Raw genomic sequence first — 12,411 nt, forward strand, 5'->3', positions numbered from 1 at the left:
CAGAGCATAAAAGCACTAATAGGAGACAGGATCCAACTTCTTCTGTAGGAAAACATTTTCTAGAACACAGCCACACTATTTCTAGCCTGTGCTTTCAAGGCATTGAGAAATTTAAACAGTAATCTTCACTTGATTCTCAATTATAATAATAAACAAAATGAAAATACAGCAAAAATATACTATTGAGATAAGAAAAATAAAACTCAAATATAAAAATGCAGCCCACAACATTTTTAAAATCTGATCTATACTAAACTGTACTGAAGTATAATAAACATCGAATGAAGAAGTGTGTGTGTTGTATGTTTTTGTTTATCTTCATATGAGTAGCAGTTCAGCTACTTCATGTGACCTATTAGCAGACTTTCTTTAGCACTGTCAAATTAATCTGCTTTCCTTTTTGGTTGTTCTTTGTATTTGCATTTCGTGTTTTGAAGTCCTTTGTTCATAATGAAGTTTGTACTTCTGCTTCTTGTTAGAAGACATTTTTTCAGGATGACAATGGACATGAAATAGACTGCTGCAGTGACCAGACTGGTTATACAATATTTGACCACTGGGCTGCACTGTGACCCATGTAGAGACAGAGATTATTGTTTTGGCATCACTTAACTGCACAAGCTCTTTAAATATACGATAAGATAAGATAAGATACACTTTATTGTCCCGGCTCAAGTGTTGCATACAGCTGCATATAAAATACAAGGTGCACACAATATAGATTCATGATCTCCATGTGTACAAGACACCGGACAGAAACATAGAAAATACACTATTGTACCTAAGTACATAGAGTTTATACTATACCTAAAATAATATAGCACGTAACTAGAGGTAAATAAAGTGGCAGAGCATATATGAAAGAATTAAAACAATGAAAATGTAAAAAAAAAACAGATGTGCAAAGGAGGCAAAGTCTATAAATTAGATGTCCGATTAAGGAAAACAAGTTAAATAGTATTGCACTCACTAAGTGTCAGTATTACACATGAAACCATATTACACTGGGTATACATCCTAGTCCATATAAATAAATAACTGTGCAATAGATAGATTAAAAGTCACTCAGGTTGTTTGTTCAGCAGTCTTATGGAGAAAGGAATGGTTGGTGGCTCTACAGCATCTCCCAGAGAGTAACAGTTCATGCTCAGAGTTTAACATTTGTGATGGGCCTCTTAGTATCCTGTGCTTGTCTGTTCCTCATAGACAGAAAGGAGGGATGGGTATTCTTCTTTCCCCCGATCATTTTCATTGCTGTTTTCACCATGTTGTCGACTCTAGATTTTAGCTGGACAGTGAACAGTGGTGGAAGAAGTATTCAGATCCTTTACTCAAGTAAAAGTGCCAATACAGCAATGTAAAAATATTCCATTACAAGTTAAAGTCCTGCAAGTATTAGCAACTTGATGTAGTTAAAGTATGGCAGTGAAAGTAGTGGTTTGGTGCCTCTGACTGATATATTATTATGTATGACATCATTAGATTATTAATACTGAAGCATCAGTGTGTAATTAGCATGTCACTTTTGTAGCTGCTGGATGTGGAGCTATTTTCAACTACTTTAAATACAGTTTGCTAGTTTAGTCCAGTGGTTGCCAATCTAGGGGTCGGGCCGCTCCAAAGGGTCACCAGATAAATCTGAGGGGTCGTGAGATGATTAATGGGAGAAGAAAGAAGAAAAAACAAAGTTCTGATACACAAATCTGTTTTCAGTTTTTGGACTTTTTCTCCAATCTTTGATTTTTGGTGAAATAGTGGATCATTTATTGAAATGAAACTATGTGAGAAGATTAGAGGGAAAAATCACTATTTGGTGGAGCTGTTAACAACTCATAGACATCTGAAATGTGACCCTGACTACACACCGCTTTTTGTAAGACGTCAAAAGCCAAAAAGGTTGAAAACCACTGGTTTCATCGCTAAAGGTATATACTATGCAGGATTTATATAGAAAACAATGTGTAGACTCATACAAAAGTAATTGCTCTCGATCATCAAAATGACTCAGATAAATGTAGTAGAGTAGAAAGTTCAATATTTCCCTCTGAAATGTAGTGGAGTAAAAGTATAACCTATCATAAAATTGAAATACTCAAGTAAAGTGCAAGTACCTCAAAATTGCACGTAAAATTGTACTCTGTTACTTTCACCACTGACAGTGAGGTTGCTGTATCTTGCCTAAAATGGCAAGACAATCAATGTCAATCAATCAGTGGCCCTTGGATGTTTAATTAGATTATTTGACCAGTTATTGATGTAACTTTTTATCTAATTATTGTCTTCTCTAATACTAAAGAGTGAGCAGAGGTGTTCATTTATTATGATGTCAATGTCATATTCTCCTATTCCATCTATTTTAACAGTTTTTATGATGTCATTTTCCAATTGCTGTTTTTGATATAATTTTACTTTTTCTCATAAAATAAACTCCCACTATATATGTTCAGATAATCTCAGTAAAGCTTATATTTGTTTGAATGTTGGACTCATTTGCTGTATTTCTTTGGAACCTGACATTAAAAGATTAGCAATAGAGAAGCGGAAGACTGGCAAATTTAGGAAGAGCAAAAGGACTGAGCATATGACTGACATGCAGGCAGGAGGAAGCTGAAACAATGGGACATTGTATGAAATCATTAGTTAAAATGAACAACTGTGCATTATACATGACCAAATCTGATTTGAGGGTTTGATTAAAGAGTGTTTCCTGTTTTTGGCTTTTGTAAAACAGTATTATTTGCCTTGACATGAGCACATGTGAATGGTTTAATTGACAACTGGAGAGCCTATGTGTCCATGGCAAATACAGTAAGTAGCCCGCACCAACCGGACTTGCTCTGTGGTCAGTAGTATTGAGACATAGGAAGTTGATTTAAATTCATGTCAATTTCAAGAGGGAAGTTCATTTGGTCAGTTGCAGTGCATCTCAAATTGAACCATTTTTAGTGTAAAATCTCATTGCCCCATTTTTGATGCAGCTTGATTGGTAAGGCAATCTTTTTTTTTTTTCTACTGTTTTTGCTTTTTAGTTTAATCCAGGGAGTGACATTATTTTGATATTCTTCAAGAACTGCGCTAATACGTGATTTAATATTTTATTTGTTCTGGTTTGAGCTTAACCTCAAAAATCAGTGACTACTCCATCACTTTTTATAGTAATCAACTAATGATTGAGCTTTGGAAGCTCAATAACATCATTTTTTTTTAAAATTAATGTAACTGTTTTATTGTGTTTGTAAATCCAGGTGATGAGATTCATGCCAGCCCTGTCTACAAAGATGTTGACAGACAACATGTTACTGAGTGTCTTCTTTCTTACAGGTGAGCTGTTTGTTCACTCAGTTTTATTTTGAGACATTAACTCAATTCATTTACACTCTGAAACAGGCAGAAAGACCAGAAACTTCTTACAACTGTTCACATCCTGACTGCAACGTCAAATGTTTTATTTTCGTATTGTTAACAGGACAAGAAAACATGCAACATACAGCCGCTGAACTGTATTTATTGTATCATGAACCATCTCATCATGGAGATTTTTCTACTTTATGTTAATCATGACTCTGATCTCACAGGTGCTTTGGCTGCTTGTCCTGATGATTCAGACCTCTTCATTACTGCACCGCTGAAGATTGAAGCACTGAGTGGATCTTGTTTGCAAATCCCGTGTAACTTTAGTGCTGGACCAGGACAAACATTTGACAGCAGGAGAACAACCATTGGGGTGTGGATTATAAATGACCACAGATTTGAAACCTATCCAAGAAATGTGATTTTCAACAGTGGTCAGACAGTTAACACCTATCCAATGAACATTACTGGAAACCTGAGTCAGAATGACTGCACCACTCTGTTTTCCAGTTTAAACACAACATATACAGACAGATACTACTTCAGAATTGAGGGCAATGGATTCAGGGCAACAGCTGTTTGTGATCCTGTTCAAATAACAGTCAAAGGTAAGAGAGTTTTCTTTTTTCCAGTCATATTGTTGTTTAGAATAAAAAGGAAATCAGTTGCAGCTTTGGTCTGAACAGCAAACACCATGGCCCTAACCTTTACTGTGAAATTAAATATCTGATGTAGACTACAAAGAAAACTCAGCTGTGGTGAAATGTGAGAGAAACCAGCCTGCGAACACATAGTCATTGGTTTGAATGTCCTGACTCACAATTGAATAATATCTGAATATTTATATATATATATATATATATATGAAGAAATCTTTATTAATATTGTCTGCACAACTATACAATAATAGTTACAAAATTGTCTTCATCTACTGTTTTTGCTAGAAATAGGTAATCAGTCATGTGTCCACATTCATTGAGGCACAAAGTCTAAATGAACCAGTCTTAGTTTGCTTAAACTGCGGATTCTGACAGTTACTGTCTCAATAGATGCTCACGATACTCAACAACCTCTGACAGATTCATGTCCCATGATGTGTTTTTTACAAATTGATGAAAGTTAGGGTGAAACATTCAATTTAGTTTCAGTTTTTTTGTAAAATAACTAACACTGACATGTAGCGTAACGTCTGTGTTTGATTTTAAACCACAGATTCTCCTCCGAGCCCCAGAATTGAAATCTCAGGTGAGCTGAAGGAGAAGGAGTCTGTCACTATAACCTGCTCAGCTTTCACTCCCTGTCCACACTCCCCTCCTAAACTCACCTGGAATCTCCAACAAGACGCTCACAACAAAATAGAGGAAAATGCAAATCCAACCTTTATGACTAAAATCCAGACGACCATCACTCTGTCTGACAAGCACGATGGATACAACATCACCTGTTCTTCCAACTACTCTGTGAATGAAGGACAAAATGCTAAGTCAGCAGAGGAAAAAGTGACTCTCAGTGTTCCATGTAAGGCAACCAGAGTTTGTTATTGGATCCTGTCAAAGCATGATGATTAATGGGATGTCAGCTGATTTTTAAGGAATAAAAATAATCACATTTTCTTCAGATGCTCCCAAAGACACCTCAGCGAGGATCAGTCCATCAGGTTCGGTGTCACCAGGTAGCTGGGTGAACCTGACCTGCTCCAGCAGAGCCAAACCTGCTGCCAACTTCACCTGGTTCAACATCAGCAAAGATGGACCCATGAAAGTATCTGAAGGAGACTTTTACAGCTTCAATGTGACAGATGGAGGAGTTTATTACTGTGTGGCCACAAATGATCTTGGTAATCAGACGTCAGAGATCCATCTGACTATTAAAGGTAAATGCAGGACTGTACTGAATCCACTCTAATGTGGGACTCCAGAAGTGGTTGCACCGGCTATGATATGTCCAAATTCAACCTTTGTTTTTGTTTAGTTACTTATATTGTTTTTGTGTCTATGAACAGAACCAGAAAAGCCTCATGAATCTTTTCAGTGGGGGGTGATTCTTGGAGGAATCATTGGGATCATCGTACTCATCTGCCTGGTTGTCTGTGTGTGGTGAGTATCACACATTTAAGCAGCTAACATGACATGGCTGAAGTTTCTCTGTGCTCACCTTAAATCTGAGTTTAAAGCGTGTACCTACGAGCATGATTGATGATATCACAACTAGTTTGGAGCCAATCATGGTCCAGTAAACAACTTACACAAGTGTGATCAGGAGACTTGAAGCCTCCAGTGATGAGAATGAACTTTACAGTGAAGTAGGAAACATCTTGTGTTCAGCAGTTAAACTTCTGAAATGAAAAATATATATTTGTATGTTCATAGAATCTGATTTAATGAAGAATAAGGAGTATATGTCATTTTAAGGATCTTAATGAGGTAATTGAACTTTTGGTGTTGAAAAAACATATTGGACACAAATTATTATTCCAAGAAGAAGTTGTGTATTCAGTTACTATTTACCCACTAGAGGTCGCTGTAGAAGACACAGTAAAGTACCAGGCTGTGGTTGAATAGTCTTTTTTGCTGAAAGATTCCTGACTGAGTGAAATGACCCAGAAGTATCTAAGTGGCAGCCACAATAAGAGCTGGTTGAATTCTCTAAATTTTAAGGAAAGGTGCTTTAGTGCTCTCCTTTAGCATAGGGTACACTTGAAAATCCTTTATGAAACGAAAGGAGATAAATCTGTCCCACAATTCTTTGCGGCAGAAATATTTAAAGCGACCGAGCGACAAAATGATTGGTACAGTAGTAGTTTTGTAGGCCTAACATGTTATGCCTATCTTGCATATGTCTAACACTTATTTTCATACAATAATTGGGATTCAGGAGGGTGAGTATGAGCAAGCACTCTCAATGTGACAATTTCGTTTCAGTTTTGTGACTGGTAGCCTATATTCCTTTTTTAAATTCAATTCCGACCTTAGTAATGAAGTAATAATTTTCAATGCAAGCGTGTAATCACCGCGGAGGATGGGCGGGTCACGTCCTCCCCAATATATGAAACATAAGACTTTTGTCCCCTCCTGTATTTGTAAATGACACAACATCAGATTCCCCCATAGGCTGAAAGACAGCTAACAGATGTAACAGTGCGGAACTTTAGCCTATTTGTAGCGTCGGAGGGAGGGGGAGAAATATATTGCGCAGCACATAATACATGCACACAGGCAACGGATGTTTTAAGGATGCAGACAGCAAAGTTATTTTTACAGCTGCAGTTTCTGCGGCTGTCTCCAGTATTTCCGGCTTTTCTTCACATTTCAACACAGAGGTTTGTCCATAATAAAAATTGCAGAGAGCACATATATTAACCTCACTAACAAAGTTTGTTTAGGAGCCACAGTATTGCCATTAAGGCAAAAATTCCAGAAACAGAAATCTCCAAACCTGGACAAATAAAACGGAGGTAAGAGAGGGAACAAAGGGTGAACTGACCCTTTAAATGGACCAGTATGTAAGCATATGTCAGGTGTATCTGAGGAATTACAAAGTTCACCTCCGTAAAGAACTGACCATCAAGTCCCTGAACACAGTAACACTGAAACTCCTGTTTGTGTATAATAATAGACATATCTGTCCAATCAGACAACAACTAACTTATTGTACAACAAAATGTTATTCCTTCAATGATTTACTTTAATGATTAGAGGGGGTGCATTCAGTATATTGGAAATGCTTCCATGCATGCAGTAATGTCACTACAGACATAGCACTTAAACAGCAAAACTGAAAACTGTAATTACTTGACAGGACAGAGGAAACTCTGCAGAGGAGAGAGAGTTTGGACTTTTAGCTATTTAAAATAAAAAATGCCCCAACAGCTGTGATGGAGCTCAGGATTCATCCAAACTGTTTCACAGTATAAACCTGGACATTCATACCACATGTAAATCTATGAAAAAAAGTATACATATTGTATTGGCCTACATTATTTATTTGGCTGTGTATGTTTAATTTTATACCACATAATCACTTGGTCCCCCCCAAAGCCTGACTGAAGATTTCGCAGTTGTGTTGCCTTTATTTGGAAGGTCAATGTAAGGATATGGGACACATGGAGAGAGAGAAATAGGAGTATGATCAGGCGGTATCTTGAGGCTGAAGCCAATGTTTAAGTACCTGGCTCCAATAGACTCCCATTCAAAGTGTCACCTTCTCTCTAGAAATACTAAGTCAATCATTTTTTAACAAGTCATTATGGTCTCAATCTTTAAATTCAGGTCCTCTGATAAGTGTGCTGGTGGTTGATTTGGAAATTATTGCTCCATTAATAAGATTTGAAGACTTATAGTCGCTTTGATGTCTGCTGTGTGATTGACAGCTGTGATTGACAGTTTGCTCACCTGCTGCTCTCCCCGGCTCTGGGACTTGAACTGGATTGGACTAAGTTGCAATATTTCAGTAAGTTTAATGTTTCTTGATCATGATATCCTGTTAGCACAATTTGGCAGAAGTCGCTAACGTCAGCCCAGGCGCACACTGCTTGGTGTTCTCAGTAAGCTAGCGTTAGCTTAGGTCCGAGGTAGCGGGGCGTGTTTCCAGAGTGTGAAAGGAGACACCCTGCACTCCTTATTTGGAAGGTTCTAGCTCCAAACAGAAAAAATGGTGCAACAACTTTTTTAAAGGTTCCACCTGGAACCCTTTCAGAAGGTTCTACCTAGAACCCAACATAAAGCGTTACACCTAGAACCGTCTGTGAAAGAACCCCCACTAGGGGTTCTATCCAGAACCTTTTCACCTTCTAAGGGTTTCAACTAGAACCCACCCAGGGAGTTCCACCGAGAACCCTTTCATATTTCAAGGGTTTCATCTAGAACCCACACAGGGAGTTACACCAAGAACCCTTTCATATTTCAAGGGTTTCACCAGGAACCCTCTTGTCTTCTGAGGGTTCTATGAAGAACCATATTGTATTCTACAGGTCAGGCAAAAATGATTGAATATCATATATTGTATATTGTGGTCATCCATCATTTTAATAATCTATGGTACAACTACCAATGTTTACAATGTTGACATTGAGAAAACATTCAAACAATTTTTAATGAGAAAACAAAATTATTTAAATATCTGGAATGGAATCAGCAACATGACAAATAAGACACAAGCCAGGCACATCAGGCTGCCCTCAGCAGGTGAATTCATGTAATCACCAGCAATGGTGACATCAGTTAGTAGCATCGATCTAAGGTACACTTACTACACCAGATGAAGCAGTAAGCCATCTACAAACACCAAAGTAATGCATTGTCCAATGAGAGCAATCAGAGTATAGGGACATAATGGTGACAGTGGAACAGATTGAATAAGCCTGTCCTCCAACTCCTATACTAAGAGCCTCCACTGGCACACAATCAGGTGAAAGTGAGGGAACCCCACAAAGTTTTCACATTAATTTATTTAAAATAGTCCACCTTTCACCTTTAAAGTCCTTAGCTAGAGTCAAGTGTAAAGGTAATGAAAGACCAAATGATTGGCTTATCATTTTAATGTGCAGAGTTGTGCAAGGATGATCATTTTCTCTGTTAATGTGTGCATGTCCTTGAGAGAGGGAATGTGTTTTAGGAGGACCACTCCTCTCTTTTCATCTGGTTTAGGCTCAGATAAGGTAACATCCTGGGTCTTGGAGTAAACAGGACAGGTTAAGGGGTCAAAGGCTACATATAAGATAGGGCCCTTGCCTTTCTGTGTCCTTGGGAGATGTTGCTCTTATCTAGCATACATGGGCATGTAAATGTATACCTCATAGCTGTTTGCCATTGGCTGTAATCATATAAGCTGATACATTGACCATTCACAAATCACTTCTTTGTTCCTTCTGCAACTATAATAGGTTTGCTCTTTGTTCGGTGAGACAAACTGATGCAAATTTTTGTGTTCTGTCTCCTTATTGTATGTTAATATTTTTTAATCTTCAACCCAGCAGTGTTTTGCGTATTGTTTCATGTGTGTTTAGTGTTGTCAGACAATTTCCACAACATGCTTGCTGAAATAGGATATTAGATTTAGCTTACCTTGATTCTCTGAAGTTTCTGATCTTTTGTCACTTCAGTCCAGCTTGTAGTATCAATTCATACACAGGTGATCACACAGTGTGTGAACAATAATTACTATTGATATGTCACACCTGTTTTGTAAAGAAAGGCAAACCATGTGGCGCAATCCATAGGAAAACCAGCTCTCAGCTCCTACATACTAACCCCAGCAAGGCAGCCAGCTCCCAGGCCCCACACAACAAACCCCAGCCTTTCCCCTGGGAGACTGGGGTTCAATTCCCGGCTCCAACACCCCTCCACACTGTAGCCATCCATCCCCCCAGCCCTCCCACCATCCATAATAAAGGCATTAGATAAGGAGGGTCAACTGCCCACTCTCCAAAAAGAAAATAAAGGGCAATTTAATTAGGGCATTTTTTGGCTTATGAGCTCTTCCCTCCAGAGGCTGTAGTTGCAATGGTCAAAACAAAACTAACATGGTGGCTCAGTACGTAGGAGCACAGTAGTGCTATTTTGAACATTGGGGACTCAAGACATGATCTTCCCACCAGAGAGCACATCATGTAGCTATATTATAAATATGCACTGTATTCTTAGCCACTCTCTATAAAAGCACCAGTTAAGTGTACATCATGAAATAGAAATGATCAAAAAACAAAACAAACAGCTACTTTATAGCTCATACACTATATCAACAAAGTAATTATTCCACATTTAAAACATTTTTAATAGATCGTGATCATAAAATAATAACATAAATACTTTAATTGTAATATCAGCACTATTACTCCATTTTCTCCACTGTTCCTGTCTCGTTACCCAAAAATAATTCTACTATACTTACAAAATTCTTACAGTGTAATTGGTCAAGTAAGTTTAAAACACAAATTTGTTTCCCCTTCATTATCTAACCTCTGGTCTTCTTCACTTGTGTTTGTATTAAATTCATATGCTGTTTACTAAACAATTAGTAAATATTGGCTGTAATTTCAAGTGTTATCAAAATGTTTCTACATTCTACATTATTATATCTACATTATTTCCTTTATTTTACAGCATTCTTGTGTATTTGAAGTGTTTCCGGTCGACAAATCCAACTCCACAACAAACTCAGGTGGGAAAATTCTGAACTTTGGAACCACAACAAATGTGACAAAACATCATGTTGCAACCTGCTGTGGTAGAAGATTATGAGTATTCACTCTCCGAGACTGAACAACACACAAAAGAATGGACAATTGATCTTTTAGCTCTTTTGTGACACAATATAAGATGTTTTGTTGCTGCGTACAGTGACAGCAGATTGTTCTGATCTTCACTGCTTTATATAAGTGAGAGCCAAGTCAGAGGTTGAATGAATCATTTTCCAAATCCAGATGAAGGTCCCCCTCCAGCTCCTCATAACTTTTCTTGTTTGGTAAATTTTTTGCAGAGTCAAACAGGTGAAGAGCCAGCCAGTAAAACAGAAGAAGAAAAAGAAGAGAAAGGAGAAGAAGACATCCATTATGGAGAGATTGACTTCTCCAAACTGGGATCTAAACCGTCCTCTGACTCAGCGCAGGACAGCGGACAGCAGCTGGATACAGTGTATGCACAGGTCAAAGTGTCCGAGCCAACAAACAGCTAATACACACTGCTGACAGCCCAAAGGACCTGTATGCTCAAGTGAAGAGAAACTGAGAGTTGTTTTATTGTTTAAAGAAAGCCATTTGAGAAGAATTCATATAAAATGTTTCTTTATTTTTATCTATACACAATATTCTTTTTAGTCAGTTAATGTAGAAAAAGACACTGGAGCCTGGACAGAAAAATGTTTTTGTCACTGTTTACTGATCACAGACAGGAAGCTTAAAACTTTCACATCCTGCAGGTTTTATCATGTCGATGATCAACTTGTTCATGTGTGTGCTGACCTCACACAGCTGCTGTTGACTGATTTGTTATTCAAATATCAGATACACACAAATAAAACTCCCAAAGCTCTAAATGGAGAACGAGACTAAAAGACACCAGAAGCAGGTCTGCACACTATTAACACTTTAGTACAAGATTATGTTTAATTTGAAATGTTTGTGTCAAAGTTTGCAAAAGTGAAGATTAAAACATATAAAAACATTTTTTATGAATTAAAAATTTTCATTAATAGCACTGTAATGAAAGCCCATACATATGAAAATAGACCAGTGTAGGGAGGAAATGATAACAATTACTTCCTTGTGTTTTACAGAACTGAATTTATAGTGAAGAGGTCTGAATCACCAGTAACAGGAAAAGGTTTTGGGTCTCACAGAGGCCATCTGCTCTAATAATGTATGCTGACATCAAATGACAGATAGTAGAAAAACATATTTTTCTAGTCCTCTAATTATATCATTTAATTTACACATCATTGATTGTATTTGCTTAATTCAACAACAAATTCACTGATTATTGTAGTATTGTAGACCATGTTGACTATGTTAGTTTTACCAATGAGCGCTAAACACAAATTACAGCTGAGGCTGATGGGATGGGTGAGTTCTGCAGGTATTTTGTTATAAACCAAAGTACAGGACGAAATGAAACTTTGACCTGATGATGGCACTGAATGAAAAGTCAGTGGTTCACCAAAGTTATTATTACACTTCATCCTGAGAGGGGACATGACTGTCATTTACATCATCATTTGTGTTTGAGCACTAGAGCTGTAGTCAGCCAAAGAAAATCTTGGTCGACTGAAATCGTACATAATCGTCAACTAATCAATTAGTCACGGGTGGGGGGTTGGATGTAACGGAACACAGTGCACAGTGAACTCAGCAGTCACACATTTCTCCATTCTCTATTTCTCTGTTTTGTGTCTTCAGGTTAGGCTAACCCATTGTTGCTAACTTTGGAACTAACCCCCTTCACTTTTCCAGCACTTGGAGAAACAACAGACTTGACTTTTTAGCATTTATTAACTGTTACACTGTAGTCTGTACTGTACATTTACTGCCAGACTGACAACTTACTTCTAACCTTTTCCTCTGCTCCA

General features: G+C 37.6%; 1 protein-coding gene across 1 annotated transcript; it reads left to right on the forward strand.

Annotated features, from left to right (window-relative positions):
- The first annotated feature begins 3,249 nt into the window (after positions 1–3,249).
- On the forward strand, positions 3,250–11,510 carry LOC137173808 (cell adhesion molecule 3-like). The gene is made up of 7 exons (XM_067578885.1): positions 3,250–3,321; positions 3,576–3,959; positions 4,564–4,869; positions 4,970–5,239; positions 5,354–5,447; positions 10,452–10,509; positions 10,828–11,510. Exons 1-7 carry the CDS (start codon positions 3,258–3,260, stop codon positions 11,020–11,022), a joined length of 1,371 nt encoding a protein of 456 aa, XP_067434986.1. The 5' UTR covers positions 3,250–3,257; the 3' UTR covers positions 11,023–11,510.
- The last annotated feature ends 901 nt before the right edge of the window (positions 11,511–12,411 follow it).

This window comes from Thunnus thynnus, chromosome 21 (genome assembly GCF_963924715.1).
Source record: "Thunnus thynnus chromosome 21, fThuThy2.1, whole genome shotgun sequence".
Lineage (NCBI taxonomy): Eukaryota > Metazoa > Chordata > Actinopteri > Scombriformes > Scombridae > Thunnus > Thunnus thynnus.